This window comes from Cyprinodon tularosa, unplaced genomic scaffold, assembly GCF_016077235.1.
Source record: "Cyprinodon tularosa strain WSP-4 unplaced genomic scaffold, ASM1607723v1 ctg356, whole genome shotgun sequence".
NCBI classification, from domain to species: domain Eukaryota; kingdom Metazoa; phylum Chordata; class Actinopteri; order Cyprinodontiformes; family Cyprinodontidae; genus Cyprinodon; species Cyprinodon tularosa.
The window spans coordinates 65781-82985 of record NW_024039070.1 but is presented as its reverse complement, the minus strand read 5'-3'; the positions used below and the strand labels follow the sequence as shown (position 1 = coordinate 82985).

The 17205-nt window shown below is 38.5% G+C and overlaps 3 protein-coding genes across 4 annotated transcripts in view; all 3 read right to left on the bottom strand.

Annotated features, from left to right (window-relative positions):
• coro1ca (coronin, actin binding protein, 1Ca) overlaps positions 1 to 1080 on the bottom strand; it is a 44980-nt gene extending 43900 nt beyond the window's left edge. The window contains exon 1 of the mRNA XM_038295472.1: positions 923 to 1080. The gene's annotated coding sequence lies outside the window, so the exon portion shown is untranslated. The remainder of the gene's footprint in view (positions 1 to 922) is intronic.
• A 1688-nt stretch (positions 1081 to 2768) lies between these two features.
• si:ch211-108c6.2 (uncharacterized protein LOC559375 homolog) lies at positions 2769 to 7184 on the bottom strand. Its single transcript, XM_038295568.1, has 2 exons — positions 7100 to 7184; positions 2769 to 5054 (listed from the first exon to the last, which is right to left on the bottom strand). The coding sequence occupies exon 2, from the start codon at positions 5046 to 5048 to the stop codon at positions 2769 to 2771; it is 2280 nt and encodes a 759-aa protein (XP_038151496.1). The 5' UTR covers positions 5049 to 5054; positions 7100 to 7184.
• A 6512-nt stretch (positions 7185 to 13696) lies between these two features.
• Positions 13697 to 17205, bottom strand: part of ssh1a (slingshot protein phosphatase 1a) — a 28889-nt gene continuing 25380 nt past the window's right edge. For both annotated transcript variants that reach the window (XM_038295456.1, XM_038295457.1), the window contains one exon: positions 13697 to 16079. In XM_038295456.1, the coding sequence (XP_038151384.1) occupies positions 15024 to 16079 (1056 nt within the window). In that variant the 3' untranslated portion in view covers positions 13697 to 15023. The remainder of the gene's footprint in view (positions 16080 to 17205) is intronic.

The following is a 17205-nucleotide window of genomic DNA, read 5'->3' as shown; positions in this document are numbered from 1 at the left end:
TTTAAGTGCCACGGTATGCAAAACTAACTTAAATGCAAATGTTACACCATAAACTTAGCTTGTTTTGGCCATCTGGTATCGTCGAAATCAACTTGTTGTTTTTTCTGCTCTTTGGTTGCAACGATTGGGCTTTTCCCATATATAACTATGGTTAGCTGAACTCCCTTCCGCCTGAATAATCAGGAATTCACTGAGACGCAAACAAGACATTTCCCTTGTCTGTCCTGAGTGAGCAGGATTAAGACAGGCCGACCCCAAAGTGATTTCACACGTTTTATTTCTCCACGTGTTATAACTAAAAGAAGCGAAGAGGACAGGATGGTTATCTGCAGCTGGTGACAGCCGTGAAGTCAGAGACCAATTCAGATATTTTATTAAATTAAAAAGCTGCGTTAACGGGTCTCGTTTGAGACATTTTACTGAGGATATCTGATTTCATCCTAACGGTCTGTAGCTAACAAGAGGGTTAACCACTGCATATTTTGTATGTAGGAGCTATTGTTCAGTTTAGGAGAGAAAGCCAGGGGCCAGGGCGCGGTTGGACTGACTGCACCTCGGTCTGTGTGTGGATGTATCGTTCCGGAGATAAGTTTTCCTGCCGCACCACGGTTAGCCTACCCCACCCCGCTCAATAACGTACAACACCACATATAACCTTCATTTCTTATCAAAGTAACCGTGAAATTGCTATTAAACCCATAATGTATTTGCGCACTGGTGAGAAATTTGTTAGAGATATTGGTTTATAGCCGTTTTATAATCCGCCGCTAGCTAAAAATCATTTCTATCCCGATTCATTTTAGCTAGCGCGTGCACTTTCCTGTTTGGAGTGCTGTGGTTAGATGGAGGAAAGGAAAGCACTAATTCTCATATAAAACACAAGTATTCACACAAAAAGACCAACACAACGTGTGTTACTAACCTTCTTAAGGGGAAATAAAAGTATTCCTGAAAGGGAAATAAGAAAACACGGCCAAACACGATTCCCAGTTTATTCCTCCCTCTAGCCGGAGCCGCCGCTGACACAACAAGCAGTTTTCTGCTCTTTCGCCTCTCTGTCGCAGACCACGCCCATACATGTCCTTATAAGGACTCAGCCTTAAAATTGTTCATTTTGACTGACAGTCCCATCAACCAATCAGTGAGGCCATTAATGAAAGGATCAACGTTCATGCTTCCCTTTTTCTCCTCTGTCGTTATGGGAATTCCGACTCTTTTCAGGGATCCAAATTATTTTTGCTTAGCTTGTCAAGAAGAACTGATTTCTTTTTGGCACCTCGACGTCTCCTCCCTATTTTTCAACACAAGCTTCTATGACTAACCTAGATATTAATTTATGTTCTAGTTATGTCTTCACTCATATTAGCATGGGTGCATATATACTTATGTAAAATAACTATGCATTGCAAATGTTTTTGTGCCAACATTTTTGTATGCAGTACAATATTTCTGTATTCAGTGCTTTATAAATAGTATTGACTTGATCAAATAGGATTCGTCGTCATATAAAAAAACCTAGATGCGAATATACAAATCAACAAACGTATTAAGAAATGAACTGGTAGTAAATTTGAGTTGGCACATTCTGCTGACTCGGTTCGACCGATACATCGCTGGTTACTTCAGGATGAGCTTGTCTTCCAGTTCAAGGCAAAGCTGTTTAGCAAAACCAATGAAACTCACTTTTAATACATTTAGTATCTTATAGAACAGCATGTCATGGTCATTTTTTTGTCTTATTAACCTACTGTTTTGTTGTAAATGTATCTTGATAAAAATCTTATCCTCTAAGAAAAACTTTCCGCGAACTTTCTTTGGTGACATCACAAACTCTATAAGGGAGTGCTCTTTTAGTTTTCTTTGTTAAGTGTTTTTAAAGTTGTTTTTTCTAGAGTAATTGAAGAATGCTTATATTTCATTAACCTGGTAAAAAACCTAGTTAAATTATTGAGTTTATTTTCGTCTCTAAATATGACATATGTAAAATTATAACCAAAACTAAAAATGTATAGACAGATTTACCGTTTTAATCATTAAACAAAATTTAAAAACTGCTTTTTAAACTTCTTTAGAAAGCCATTTCCATTCAGTTCAAGTGTTCCCCAGAAGATGGCGCTATTCTGCAAATTCAGAGTAAAGTTGTCTCCCTATAGCAGTTCCAACATCTGTTTTCTATACCTTTTTCTTAGGTGGGAAAGGTGATGTATATATTTTATTCAATGTTCTGGATGTTCTAACTCCAGGTAAGAAATAGTTTTTTCAAAGCACAAGAGCAAACTAATCTCTGAATGACAAAATTATTCAATATGTATATTTTGGAGTGATCTAATAGAGTCTGAATTAAAATTCAGCTGAGACACTTGAAAAGTTTGTATGTGTTTTTTAAAACCTCTGCATCATCACTGTTTTATTTTCTCTTGAAAAGCCTGATTTATACACACAGACACGTAATAAACAGAAAATGCTTAGGTATCACAGATTAAACAACTAAATTGTCGAATTGAAATTATTATTTTTTCGCTGCTCAGAAGACTAGTTTCAAAAGATAAGATTTTTCTGACAAATATTTAATGTTTTAGGCTTAACAGGGTTAATTGGGAAATCATAACTAGACGAGAGAGATGTAATCAGGTAAATACTTTTTCACAGCTGCATAAGGTTTTTACCACATTGTTTATGGTTATGCATTGGTCCAAAGCAACTTAAAAAGTAGACACAATTTTACAGTTATCATCAATATGACAGTATGTTGTCTGGAGGAAAAATCCCTATTCAGAGTCAGTGGGGACAGCAAAGAGAGAGGGGGAAGTGCAGAAAGAGTAGTAGAGGGGTACAGAGGTATGGGTAAGAGTTAGGAAGAGATGCTCTTTGAAGAGGTTGGTCTTTAAGAGTGTCCTAAAGAAAGACAGGGATGCTGCTGTTCTTGCATGGAAGCCCTTACCTCTCCTCACTGATGGTTTCCTCTCGACTGCCTTGTCTGGGGATCTCTGAGCCGAATCAAAAGCTGCCTTCATCTGGGCCACCTTCACAGATTGCGCCTGTTCCTCAGCAGGCTTAATCTCTGCTGGTTTGGGTCGGTCATGGTGCTGCAGCTTTTCATGCAACTGAATTGTCTCCTTGATAAGGTCAGAAACAGGCCTGGGTTTCGGAGAGCTCTGAGACTTGTCTCTCATGGAGACAATGTCTTTCTCACTATAAGGTTCCACATTAGGTCCCTCCGCATGAGCATTTTCAGAATTAGGACTCTGAGGATCCGGCTGTGTGCAGGATGAGACCCTGCTGCTTTCTTGTATGAAAACCAACCCAACTGCTCCTAAAGGTGCATCAGGGTGAACAGGTGGTGAGACAGTTTCTTTGGGGTCCTCTTTTTCCTCCGCCCTACCAACTGATGGAGAATCTGCTCCACCAGAGCCAGATGTTTTGTTATTGATTTCACTCTTTACCGATGAAGGATGTCCAACAATATTAGAGTCGGTCTCCTCATTAAGACTCTGCGAGGAGTTGGTAATTTGCCCACTACTATCTTTTGGTGTGGACTCAGTCAAGGAAGGTTTAGATTCCTCCACTATCGCATCAGGCAGCTCACATGATGCTGTCTTGTGTGAAACAGCTGATTGTTGTGAGCCAAATGCAGACATTTCCTCTGAGGGGCCTATGTTTGACCCTATCTCTCCATCTGCTTTCACTGATTCCTCTGTTGAATTATTTTTCTTAACCCTTAAGTAATGTGATTCAGTTTGTGAGCTCTCACACGTAGAATTACCGCTGGCTTCAGGCTGCAAACAAACCAAATATGAGGTATTTTGGACAATCTCGTTTCTCATCTCAATGTGGGAGTCCTTTGATGCAGAATTTGTTTCAGGTTGTTTGCTTAAAGAGCTTTTTGTGTCTAGCACAGGCTGGTAGTTCTGGTCGCTCAGTGCTGCTGCTGATGTGTTATTAAGAACCTTATCAGCATCCCGACCTTCTGTTGTGTTGGTATAAACCTCTTTTATTTTAGCAAGGGATGGGGTTGCCTCTGTTTTGTTTCTCTTCAGCAGCTTCTCTAGAATAGAGCTTGGCTCAGTATCCAACACCCCGTTTGGTCCTGATTCTGATGCTTTGTTTGTTTCTGCCATATCAGGGTGTGAAGGCTGCGTCTCCTGCTCACATACATCAGTCCACTTTGGCCCTGGTGAGGTGTACTCTAAAGCATATTTAAGTGATACTTCCTTTTCATTGATCTCTGTTTTCTCTTTTGGGGTCACCTCTTCAATGGTATCACACATGTGTAATAAAGACTCTTTCTGGAGACTGTTTTCCAAAGGATGTAGGGGCTGAGCTGGAGGCGGTTCCTTCCTCTCAGTTAAGAAGCTGCCTGTTCCCATGCAGAGCTTAGTATCCTCATTTCCAGTTTCATCCACTATAATTTCATTCAGGTCCTGAACAAACAGCGACTCACATCCTGTATGAGTTCCATGGGTGCAGGTCTTCAGCATCACAGAGTCTTGCTTAGAGTTTTCCAAAGTGCATGCCTCCTCTGAGTTTACATCTTTGGGTGGGGAAATTTCCTCTGCCTGATGCTCCATCCTGGTTTTTGTAGATGCTTGAAGCTGTTCCACAGTTTTCCTTTTGTTTTTGTTAACCTTGGATGTTCTTTGGGTTGTTTTAAGCCGGTCTGTTCCTAAGGTACTCTCTGGGTTCTTCTCAGTTTCATGTGGAGACAGAGGAACAGTCCAGCCTCCTCCTCCATGCTCACCTCCGCCCTCCTTTTCTGCAGCCCCTCCCTGTCTCACCTCCCTTGCAGGGTACTGGCTCTCACACAGCCGATTATCCCTCTCAATGGAAGTTATTGTTGGTTCATAGCTTGGGCTCTCATTTAGATGATAACATTGTGGGTCATCCGACTGTTTCTCATCTTCTTCTTCTTCATCGCATAAACGTTCTCCCTCTTTGATCTCACCTGAATGAGTATCTAAACCTAAAGAGTTATGGCATAATTTAGTTTCTTCCAGCTGCTCATGAGGAACCTGCTCTCCACTTTCAGTTTTGTCCTGGTTCTGTCCCATGTCAGTCTGCAGAGAAGGACATTAAAGTTACCACCACAAAACAGAGACACTAAGTCATATTCTGGAACGCTGAGTGTTGGGAAGCAATGTGAATCAAAGCCCTTCTCTATATTCTAAGACTATTCTCATTAGTAATAGCTGCTCAATATTTACAAGCAGAAAACCACAAGGTAAACCACACTCTGACACCTGCAGAGCCTTTCGTTTAACCAAACTGTTGGCTTCCAGTTCTTAGGACAGATTTTTGATGGTTTGAATTCAGAGCTTGATCTGATATTGGCAGATGGCAGAAATGGCAGACGTTTTCTCCCTTTGTTATGATCTTTGGGATTTTGGCTTTAAGTGGATTTTCTGCTTTGATTTAGACTTTTTTAGGTCAATTATTAAATTCTTATTGATTATCTTTGCTTATCTTATTCTCCGTTACATGTTTGGGATCTCTCTTACCTTTATTTGCTGGGTTTCATTTATTACAGGGTTTCCTTTTTACATCTTCCAGTGTGTTTCTTGTCAAATCTGGTCATTATTTTGAATAAAATGTCTCAATGCTATTTATATGCAGATCCTAAACAGGAATACAAGACTATGTCTTTTTATTTGAAAAATTAAAACTATATATATGTATATAATATCTGTTCTGCTTTCCTCATAGTCTGTCCGTGCATTGCACAAGGTGTACCTTACCATTTGTCCATTGATAGCTATAGATTGTCACCAGTCATCCCTAGGAGTCTGCAAACATTACGTGGGTACAAAACAAAGATTAATTATTTGTTTAACTCTATTTGTTGTTAAGTAATTCAAGGTTGGATACATAAAATGGATTATTCTTTTCACCTAAATCTTGGCAGCTTCAGTCCACATTTGACCCAGTGGTAGGTTTGCAAGATTTGTCAGATATTTCCCTAAATTAGTTTTTCATCGATTATTTGCATGTCTGATCAATAGAATGTTGGCAGAAGATGTTGCCTTATTCTACTGCTAACTTTACTCTGGAAATGCGGTTGGATTTTAAGTTTTTCATTCTGCCCACAATAAGTTGCTTCCTCAGTATTTTCTTTAATGAAATCCAAACTGACTTTTATAATTAACATAATATGGGGTGTTTGAAGAAACAGGGACTCATTCAGGGTGGCAAGAACCACAACTGTTCACGTCTTCAAATCATGAATCTTTAGTATTTGTCAACATGTGACTTGTAGAACTGACTCGATGCCCCTCATTGCTTTTTCCTAGCATAATATTCATCATAATGACATATAAAATATCTCTTTGGGTGCAGCCAAAACATTCCACTCACAAATCTGGGTATATTTATTTTATTCATGGTCATAAAACTGTGATAATTGTTACCGTGCTCAGTAGGATCTTCTTGCAGACAAAAAACTTTTCCATGAGATTGTCTAATTGCTAAATGGATTTGCACTAACAAATCTGCAGCAGTAAGCAGAGCAAATGGTGCAGCACAATGAACAATGATTAGTCTGGAGCATGAGTCTGTTTCCTGGCCGTGTCCTTATGCCCTGTCCGTGTGAAAACATATGACTGATTGTTGTCTTCTCATCTCACAGACCGACTTAGCAGGCTACATAGCACAAACACCCTAAAGACAGAATAAAGGGGGGCTTCGGTAGAACAAGGAAGGTATCATTGTATTGTTTTCCTTAAAATCATGTTGACGTTGATGTCAGTATGTAGAGGAATTTACTTTTAAAGATAATTTTCCAGCCTCTGCATCTTGGTGGGAACTCCTTCCCTTTAGCAAATTCTTTCCCTCCAACAACTGGTTCATTATTTTATCTTAAACTCCCTGAACTGGTCATTTGATCACCATGTGCTCTGCTGCTCTAACTTATTCAGAGATCATCACAAGAGAACTGCAAATTTCTCACAGACTGAAGTTTTTTCGTTTGTAGACAACATAGCTTTTTTTGCTCGACCTGCCATGAAAAGACCACACCAACAAAAATGTGGTTTAAGCAAAGTTAATGAAAACTCAGTGCTCCTGTAATAAGGTGAATATAACATTGATCACTGCAGCTGATACTTACCAGTAAGGATTCCTTGGCCAAGTCTCTCCCACCTCGCTCAGGACTGACACAGTGCTCTTTGTTGGTCGTTTGGTGATGATCAGTCCTCCCTCAAATGGCACAAGCAATGGGAGCCTTATATTACATCCATGTGATGTCACTGCACATTTGACTAACACAATCAGGAAATCTTGGACTCGCAGTTTAACTTGCAACCATCTGAAGAAACCTTTTAGAAAATTATTTAACTTAATCTTCATCTCCATGAAGACTAGGATACAGATTATACAAAGACGTACTCAGTGAAGTGAACTTGTGATTTGTATTCCTATATGTATCTTTGCGCTTTTACATATGCATCAGTTTAATCGATAAAAAAAAAAAAAAATTGAACTGATAAAAAATAAAAGAAGACGATAAACAAATGAGCCAAAATGATATTGAATTGATTCCTACTGAGCTTCCCCTGGTAAAGATGAACCTCACCATAGTACCGCACCAATATGGTATACAGGATGATTCAGATAATCATTTAAAGAGCGACCCATTAGATGCTTTTAAAGCTGGTTTAATACTCTGACTTACTGAACTTCCCTGTAACTATATACCTGACCTATTTCCTTGGTGTTCAATGTGCTGTTTATTATCTCATAAACCTCTAAGGCCTCAACAGATAGCCATATTTTACTGTATTTTACTCATAAATGTAAATACTCAATGTCTAAATATGAATTGAATGTGCTGTATTTTATTGCTAGGATTCAGGTAAAGGGGGAAGATGTGGATGTCACATGTTTTAAATTTCTGTTGCAAGAAAAATGTTTAAAACCATGTATGGACTTCCTTTCATTTCAGTTAGGTGATAATTCATTTTGGAGGAAAAGAAAAACACGTTTAAAGTTCCTGGTGTTTGAACAAGGGCTGTTTGTTGCCATAGTTGAACACCAGGTTACAAAAGGTGCCAAAGTTTAAAGAAAGCATGATAAAACCCTCAGAAAGCCCAGGGATATACGGAGTGTAATGTAGTGCGATGTAAAACCTGAAAAAAACCTACAGCACAAAAATGTATTGTGTTGTATTATGTTTGGATTTGGGTATTATACCTGCCAAAGGTTCTTTTACTATTTTAAGTATACTTTTTCTTTAATCTCATAGGATTTACAAATCTTTTGAAATTAGTTTTAGGTTAGTTTTGTTTCCTTTTCTCAATGTTTCTTTCTACTTTACGTACTGGAGTTTAGAACATGTGCTTCTCATCTTACATTTTTTTGGTATGTTTCACAGTTTTCCCCCTTACTAGGTATGTTTGCTTGTCAGATGTGGTATAGTATAAAAGCGTTATCTCCTTTAGGGCCTTAGCCGTCATTACTGTTGTAACCAGCCTGGGTATGTCCAGTAGGTTGGAACATCATCTGAAAAACAGCTCAGAGCCTTTCAATTGTTTCTTGCTGTCTCTATAGTAATGACCAAAACAGGATACACTGTCGGATAATAAAACAAAAGAGCAACAGCAGCAGCCAAGAATCCACCGACAGAAGAAGAGGGACTAGACCACACCCATCGGCTGCACTGTTTTTTCCTAGACAGAGTGCTTGGTATTTTCACTGGTCAGTGTTTCTGTGCTTGTTTAAGTGGTCACTTTTAACCCCACTTATAACCAAACTAACCAAATAAACAATGTTAGTGTTAAGATGATTGTTCATTCAAAGCAGACTTCTTGGCACACTTGAACAACTGACACCTTTCCGCTATAATCCACACACCTTGTCTGTTTTCCACATTGCAACACCAGTCAAATATTAACACATCTATCAAGTACTGTCTTAGGAAAAATGTATATGGGTGTTCACAAAAAAAAAAAAACAGCAGTAAACATCATCTCTACCTTTTTAACATTACACAGAGAACTGCTCATTTCCAGTCATATAGACCCAGGATGCTCAGTAGCATTTAACTTAAGTAATCCCTGATGTCATGAAGAAAGTAATGGAAAGTCAAATGTTATGTAACCTGGCTGTTAGAAAATGGTTCCCCTGCCAAAACACACACAAGGGCACCATGATGTAATTCATACCACAATATGGACTCCATACTTTTTTTTTAAATCATGATGAAATACTTTAGAGGGTTTTGTTGGGTTTTTAATTCTCACCAACAAAAAAAAAAAAAAACTTAAAGTGAAAGGAGACATGGTTTTCTTTTAAATAAAAACCTGAAAACTCTAATGTGCATTTGTAGACAGATAAAATACAATTAATTGCAAGCAAATGATTTAGAAGACAAATTTGTAAACAAAGTCTGCCTGTGTGTAACTCGATATAAAATCCTCAGTTATATAGAGAGCTGCATGGAATTTTATAACAACTTAAAGTTACAGAACAATATGGCAAACAAATTTACCTTAATTGGTCCCCAACCTTGGTCCTCTGGGATCCCCGTCCTGTTTGTTTTAGGCTTCTCCTTGTTGTATCACAGCAGAAATGAATGGAGTATTTTTCTTTATGAAGATTTTGTCATGTTGGTTTGTATTTTTTTTTTTTCAACCCACATGCAGCATCAAATGGAAAACCAGTGAGTTTTAAGTGTTTATTTACAAAAAGCAACATGAATCTCAAAGCGGAGAAATGCAGGAGATCAGTTGAGCTTTCTGGTTGTTCTGAGGGGAGAAAGCAGACTAATCAGGAAGGAGTTGGTTGATGACAAATGATGACTGCTTTGCTTGTTTGAGAGATGAAGGAGAGGTAGCATGGATCTGTAGGGGTTTGATTCAGTGGGCTTTGCAGACTGTATCCCAGAGGTCCATGAGTGAGATCGAAGAACGTTGGTACTTGCAACAGAGGAGAGAAATTACCCCTCGCCTTCTTATACATGCGCTAGTCATCTTGATTGAGAAATGTTCTCAGGTGTGCAGCAACACAGGTCGGCTCAGCCACCAGCAAAGTTCTTCTCTCTGACAGGAAGCTCACTCCAGAAAAAAACCCCAAAGACCCTAATAGATTTAATTTTTGGAAAATCAAGATTTTTTTTCCACAATTTGACCCACTGGGCTTCCATAGCTCAGGGTGACACCAGTTTATCACTACTTGTTCTTAGATGTGTACTGATAAACTGTCTCAATGTGATACCACCTTCTGCAAACATTTAGTGTTGTATTTTCTTTTTTGTTGTTGTGAAGTGTTATTCTTTTTTTCCCAGTAATAAAATGTGTTACCTTTAATTTAAGATACCTGGCAGAGGGGATGATTGAAATAAAAGCTAGTTTTCGAAAGCAGTGTTTACCATTTGAACTTTCATTATGAAATTTAAGTAAGAAGATAAACAAATGGTTAATTGGATTTAAGGGAAAACCCCTTGGAGAGATTCAATTTTTAAGCCCTATTGGCCATATAAAACAGTGTTTCCCTAGACTATTGTATTTCTAAAAGAAATAAAAGTATAAACAATGCAGGACTACATTAAATGTCACCTTTTTTACTAAGCACGCCAAAAAAGTTTTCTATACATTAGAAGTTTAGATGAACAGATGATTTATTTGCAGAATTTAAAGAAGGGAACTCAGAGTACTCCAAGTAAATTATGTAAAAGAGGATTTTATTTCCATAACACATACAGAACATCATTTTCTCACCAACATAAAAAGTGCATTATGCATTCAAACTACAGCAATGTACAGTACAAAAATTACTGCATAATTAAAATATAAAAAGAAAAAGGTTACAAAACTGTGAAGTAACCTGTTGTGAACTTTGTCACAAAAGCTTTAAAACTCACTGATGATATGAGCATAAAAGCTTAACAGCTAAGAGCCCTGTGACTCCTCAGATTCTCATGAACTACTCTGAAAGGTGCAAAGAGACAGCATTTCAGTATGTACGCAATTAACATTATGGTTCACATATTTCTTACAGTCTCAAATTTATGAGGAGGCCAAAGAAAACTTAAGTCTCCCATATTTTAAAAAGCAACAAATGAGCTTGAAAATATTGGCAGCACTTGAACTGAATTCGCGCCAAAGAACGCTTACAGGTAGTGTTTACACTGTATTTTCTTTTTTATAAGTCAGAAATGTTTACACAGATGTAAGACTTGACTTACACACTTCGCCATTTTTATTTTGATCTCAAGCCATGCTGCATTGTTCCCTGTCACTACCCTCCCCCAAAATATTTTACCATGTAGGAAATGTTGAGGCTAATGACATTACTGTAATGTTATTTTGGAAGATAGTTTGCCAGACTCGACTCCATGAAAAAAAGCAGTGCAAAAGGAACAACAAACTCAGAAAAATATTATGTTCTGATTGTTGAAAACAGCAAGTATCCCTCTGGTTTACCCATCTCATTCATTCACTTAGAGTTGTCTGTAACCACACTTTACTAAAGGAAACTCAATTAAAGGTAATATTCAGAATTATATTGATATGTTACCTGTAGCGGATAACTCTCTTGGTGTCTTAATTTAGCACAAATCTTGAGTAGTTGTTTCTGAAGGCTGGAGCTAAAGATTAGCCAATTCAATTTCAGGAAAATTAAAACAGTTTATCCAAAAACTATCACATATACCTTTTAATCAATTTCTCAAATGCATTGGGTGGTAAACACCACAGCAGCCAAATTTATTTGGTAGGAAGTGGAGATAGGAAGCAGCACGACACCAATGATCATCCTGTATGGAAAAAAAAAACACTGAGAACGGGACTTGAAAGTTTCCGCTCAGGATAACTGCCTGATTACCTCAAAATTATTGAATTGCTTGGTTTTAATACCACTTCTGTTGTCACTGAATAAAACTGTTTTGCATGTTGTTTTCAGTACCTATTTGACAGGGGAGATTTATGGTGGTGCAACGCCACATTTCTCAAGTTCCTTAAAATAATCAATGGCTCTCTGAACGTCTGTCCTAACCCCTACATAAAGCAATATATAGGGGTTACTCCATTTATGAGTGTCTGAATAGTGGATGAAAAAATAGTGGAATCAAAATTTCCCACAATGCACCTTGAAAAGTACAGTGCATCCATGGTCACTAGATGAGCAGATAAATCCCAGAATGCTTTGGAATAGCTCTCCTCAAAAAGCACCCTGGGATTGATTTTGGGGACGAGATAGAAAGAAGATGGCGGAGGCACCGTACGGGGAGCAGGAGCGAAAAGTAGTGATCGTCCGTCCCGACGGTCAGTTAACTGATTTCACCATAAAGTCTGCTATATATTCATTATAGTGACTGGGGTATTAGAGCGGGCGTTCGGACACAGCCAAGGTGTCATTGGTATTGTAAGACAACAAGAAAGGAACAAAGCTTCTGTAAGCTTTCATGGGTTTAAATTTAAGACCTTATGAGAGTAATATTGTTATTTTAAAATGAGCTATTATAATAAAGTACTGAAAACTTGGGAAAAATAAAGTGTACACTCACACCAAGTCCTTTGATCTACTTGTTTGTTCGCTTTTAAGTTGTACTTTTTGTAAATGAAATATAATCTATCAACAAAGCCACTCTTGTGATGATTGCTGCTCCTAATGGACAGAAATGACTAGGGCACGACATTGCATAGAACTGGAAATGCCTTCCTGCAGCATCTGTTTTGCATATCCGTGCTGTTATCACAGCTGCAAAATCACTGTGAATGTAGAGAGCAGCTCATTCATTTATATTTTTAGACATTTTATTTTGGAGCCACATTGGAAAAGGCTGCCTGCAAACCAAAGGAGAGCAGCAGAATGCTGGTAATAGTGTTGCTGATCAACAAATGCCAGATCAGGTGTGGTTTTGATACTAGTTATATCTAAAGAGAAGTATGCTTTCTTTAGTCGGGATGGAACGAGGTCGATTTGAATTTAGACTAGAAGACAAGTTGAAAAGGTGCATCTCTGTCCAGTTGTTTGGACCAAAGGGAAAATTAACTCTGGTTCACCTAAAGCAGATTGGCAGGTGGGAATACAAAAAAAAGTATGATTAAGCCTAAGACAACATGACTGTTTAAGCCTGTGGAGAACTCCTGTTCAAAGAATGACCAAATAATAAATATTTGCATAAACTTCTACATAATTATGGTGATTGGGGTGGTTTCTGGACAGCAGAAAGTCAAACTGTATGAGAACGTGGATATAGTGTAGATTCTGTCATCTAGACAATAGTACATTCCAAACAGGTTAAGAAAACTAAAGAATTGAACTTAATTCTTGTGCTTGAAGTTGTTTTTTGTTTCATCTGAAGCTCTTTTTTAACTCAAAACTATCAGGTGAGTGAAGGAAGCCATCAGGGTCAAAAGGGAAATAGTCTTAGGAGGGCGTCTCTGATTTCATCTTTCAAAAACATGCAGTTCAGCATAAAAATTAAAACCAATCGGTTTCACATGAATCCACTTCTTGCATGTCATCAAAACATCTTTTAGTTAGCCAGACCGACAACGGCACCAACTGCAGCCTATTGTTATGGGAGTTTAACGGAGTGTTGAGTTTGTTCATGTAAGCCTGAACTTTAGAGTAATACATTTCTACTGTAAAGCTCCCAAAAATTGGAAGTCGGAAAATCAGGGCGACTGGAATATATATATATATATATATATATATATATATATATATATATATATATATATATATATATATATATATATATACATACCACAGCAGTTAAACTTTCCTACTCTATATGTTTGTAGTAGTTCTTTATTATGTATGTCGCATTAATTCAATTGTTCTCTTACTACTTATTGATGTTCATTAAACAATAAGCGTTAGTGATGTTTATATGTGCAGAATGATGTGCAGAACAATTTTTTCATTGCTATGGTTTTAACAGTAACCCTAAAGTCTATAAACGAGGGTCCACAAGAGGGAAGCTGGGACGTATTTTCCCCGGAAGGAATATGTCACATTGACTCCCAATTTCCTGTTCAGAGATTAATGAAACAAACCATGAATGGTACTTCTAAAAAGGTAAAAAGCTTCAAACGTCCATTAGCTTAGAACCTGGAAAGCTCAGAGAAAACAAAATGTCTTTATAAATAACTGAAGTCCTTTTGTTTTTTAACCTTTTTTTTACCTGTGAAGGGAGCAAAATCATTAGGTTTATGGTAGAGAGGCTTTCCTTTAAATAACTCCAATGTCAATACCAAATTTCAAATACCTCTGCAGGTATTATGAAAACATGCTAAAAGCTACTATTTCAGGGATTTGTTTGCTGTAAAGCCACATTTGGTTCTTAGCTCTTCCCTCTTTCATTTACTATCAGAATCAAACTTTCCAGTAGAGAGAAAGGAAAATGGCTGTAACTGTGCTAAATCAAGACTCCAAGAGCTTCATCGTACCTATTAGGAGTAAAACATTAACTGTTTATAACCCTATTACAGAGCCTTACTTTAAAACTCCTGAGTCAAATCTTGGCCTGTTTTTTATTTTTTTTCAGGATGAATGCTTACTGAAAGCAAAATGAGGTAATTCATAAAAAAAAATCTTGGATAAACAACTTTGCTTTCACCTAACCAAACCCTACGTTTCTGTGAAGCTCTTTGATAAATTCAAGTTCTTCGATGAGGATGCAGGCTACAACTTCGTAGCTGCCAGGTAAAGGTAAAGTATGAGCCGCTGGAAACCAGGTTAAAGGTTACAGAGCTCTGTACCGCCCCAGCATGCAGTATGTCTCACAGATCTGAGCCTCAGGTCTTTTGGCTAAGGCACTTATTTGTCTGTGTTTCAGAGTTAGAGGTGATCTGATGGCTTAACAGGTTTGTCAGATACAGCAGTATGAGTTTGATCACCGGGAAAAGCAGAGGAAGAAACATTGTGGCCTCCTTGTGTAAGAGTTGGCATTGTTTTCTTGTGTTTTCATTTGCTCAGTTTCGACTTGTCTCCAGAATGGGTGCAACCCTCTCCAGCCCCACAGTGTGACAGAAGGGAAGGTGAGTTGATCATACATGTACAGTATGTGAGTTCATCGTGATTTGTCAGCTCTTAGGCTCGTCTGGGAGTGCTTTCCCAGGAGTATGCAGGTCCTTGCAGGGTCTGGACAATGATGAGGTGGTCGGGGAGTCCCACTCCTGGCCTTGGTCCGGCTCAGGGGACAGAGAGAAGAGCAGCAGTGTCCCTGCATCTGAAGAACAGGTGGAACAAAGGTCATCGCAGGAGAGATTGAGGCTGCCCAACTTGGCTAGCGAGTTGGACCGCTTCAGCCTCGAGGGCACGGTTAGACCCGCCAGCCGCATTCGGGTTTCAATCTCCTGTGCCCTTTGACGCACCAGGCCAGGTTTTCCACAGACGCTGCGCAGACTGTCACTACTGGAGCTACGTGTCAGAGTGGAGCCATGTGGTGAGGAGGTGGGCGTGAGCATCCCTGAGCCCACTACCCCCAACAAGGCTTCATTGGTCAGTGGCACTACCAGTGGCTCTAACCGCACTTGGCATGGGGTTGAAGTTTTAGCAAAATCCCCTCTAAAGCTGGAGGAATCCTCCCTTTCCTGACTTTGAGAGGAGCAACTCTTAGACTTCTGGCATTCCTGGAAGGACATTCCTGTAAGTCTCTCAAGCCTCTCCGCTCGGCGCCGGACCAGCCCCGAACGATGCAGCTGCATAAGGCTCTCCTGCTGTTGGCCAAGATGACAAGCCACTGCAGGTGTCTCATCCTCAAAATCTGCTTTCATCAACTCGGGGAGAACATCTGAGGCAGACTGGATGTCTGGAAGCTTGGTCTTTATATGGATCCTATCCTCAGTCTCCTCTTTCTGCAGTGAGCTGATGCATGGCTGTTCATCTATGGAGAGCAGGGCCTTGGCAGAGGCTGCACAGTTGGCACAGTCACATGTGGGAACACAGGGGCTAAGCAGTCCTGGTGAGGATGAGAGGCCTTCACAGGATGTTTGAGAACGAAGCAATGAAGCACTTTGGACTTCGGACGGAGGGCGGGGATTAAGGCAAAGCTCAGATGAAGAAAAGGAATGCTCTTTCTTGTAAGACTCAGACAGTATTGAAGCATCTCTGTGAAGAAGGAAGGAGGAAGCTTCGTCCTACATAAAGACACATTAAAAAATGTTAGATAACTCGTCACATAAAGGAATCCTCTTAATGAATTATAAAATCACCCTAAGTTTAATATATTACAGATCTATTACATATAAAGTGATATATTTCAAATGTTTATTTTTGGCAGTAGTGATGTTTACAGCCTCTGAAACCAAAGGTTACATTTCTTATGAAATTAGAGCAACACTGTCAAAGAATTTCTATAAAATCCTTAATTTTAAGATGAAATTATTTTTTCCAAACTCAAGCCTAGCAAGCTTTTTGAGATCTTGCCTCATTTTTAACAGTTCGAGAGCAAAAAATAGATTTTCCAAATTAAGAATTGTGAAAAACATTGAGTATCCCCTAAAAAGTTTCTAATTGACAAACCTTTATACCATTATATAGTTTGAAGAAATTCCTCCTTTCCCAATAATGACGGATTATTGCATCATAGTTATTAAGATAATCTAAGGCAGGGGTGTCAAACTAATTTTCACGTTGGGTCACTTTATAATTTTTAAGCATTTTTAAAGGGCTGGTTGCATCTGTTGAAAATTAAACCTTTAATCTAGGGAAGCATGACATACTGGCATTAACGGTATCTGTGGAGGTTTTTTAATTTTTTACTATTTTGATATTGTTCTGTTGCCCATTTCTGTTACAGCGTCCAAAGGTTAGGAAACTACATAATGCAACATTAATATCAGATATAGTTAAGGACCCAGATTTACATATTCCTACTTTAATTTAATCATTTTATTTTGAAAAACAACACACTTCTCTAGTTTTACTCCATTTATTTAGCAGTTGTAGCCACTTTGTGCTTTTTAAAATATATGCCTCTATTTAATGACAGACATGCCTTTTTTGGCTCTTGAGGGCCAAATAAATGGCCCTGGTGGTCCAGATTCAGCCCGCGGGTCTTAAGTTTTACACGTTTTAAGATGAGAAAAAAAAATCTGTGAAATCAAAGTTATTATTTATCTATAGTTTGTTTTATGTAGCCTAAAAAGTAGTTTTCCAGACTCCTGAAAACGGTGTAGGAAACCATGATGTCACGATGTGTTCAATACTTTAGTTTTGGGTTTGATTCTTTGTAGCCTAGCTCCCCCCAAACTTCAAAATGTG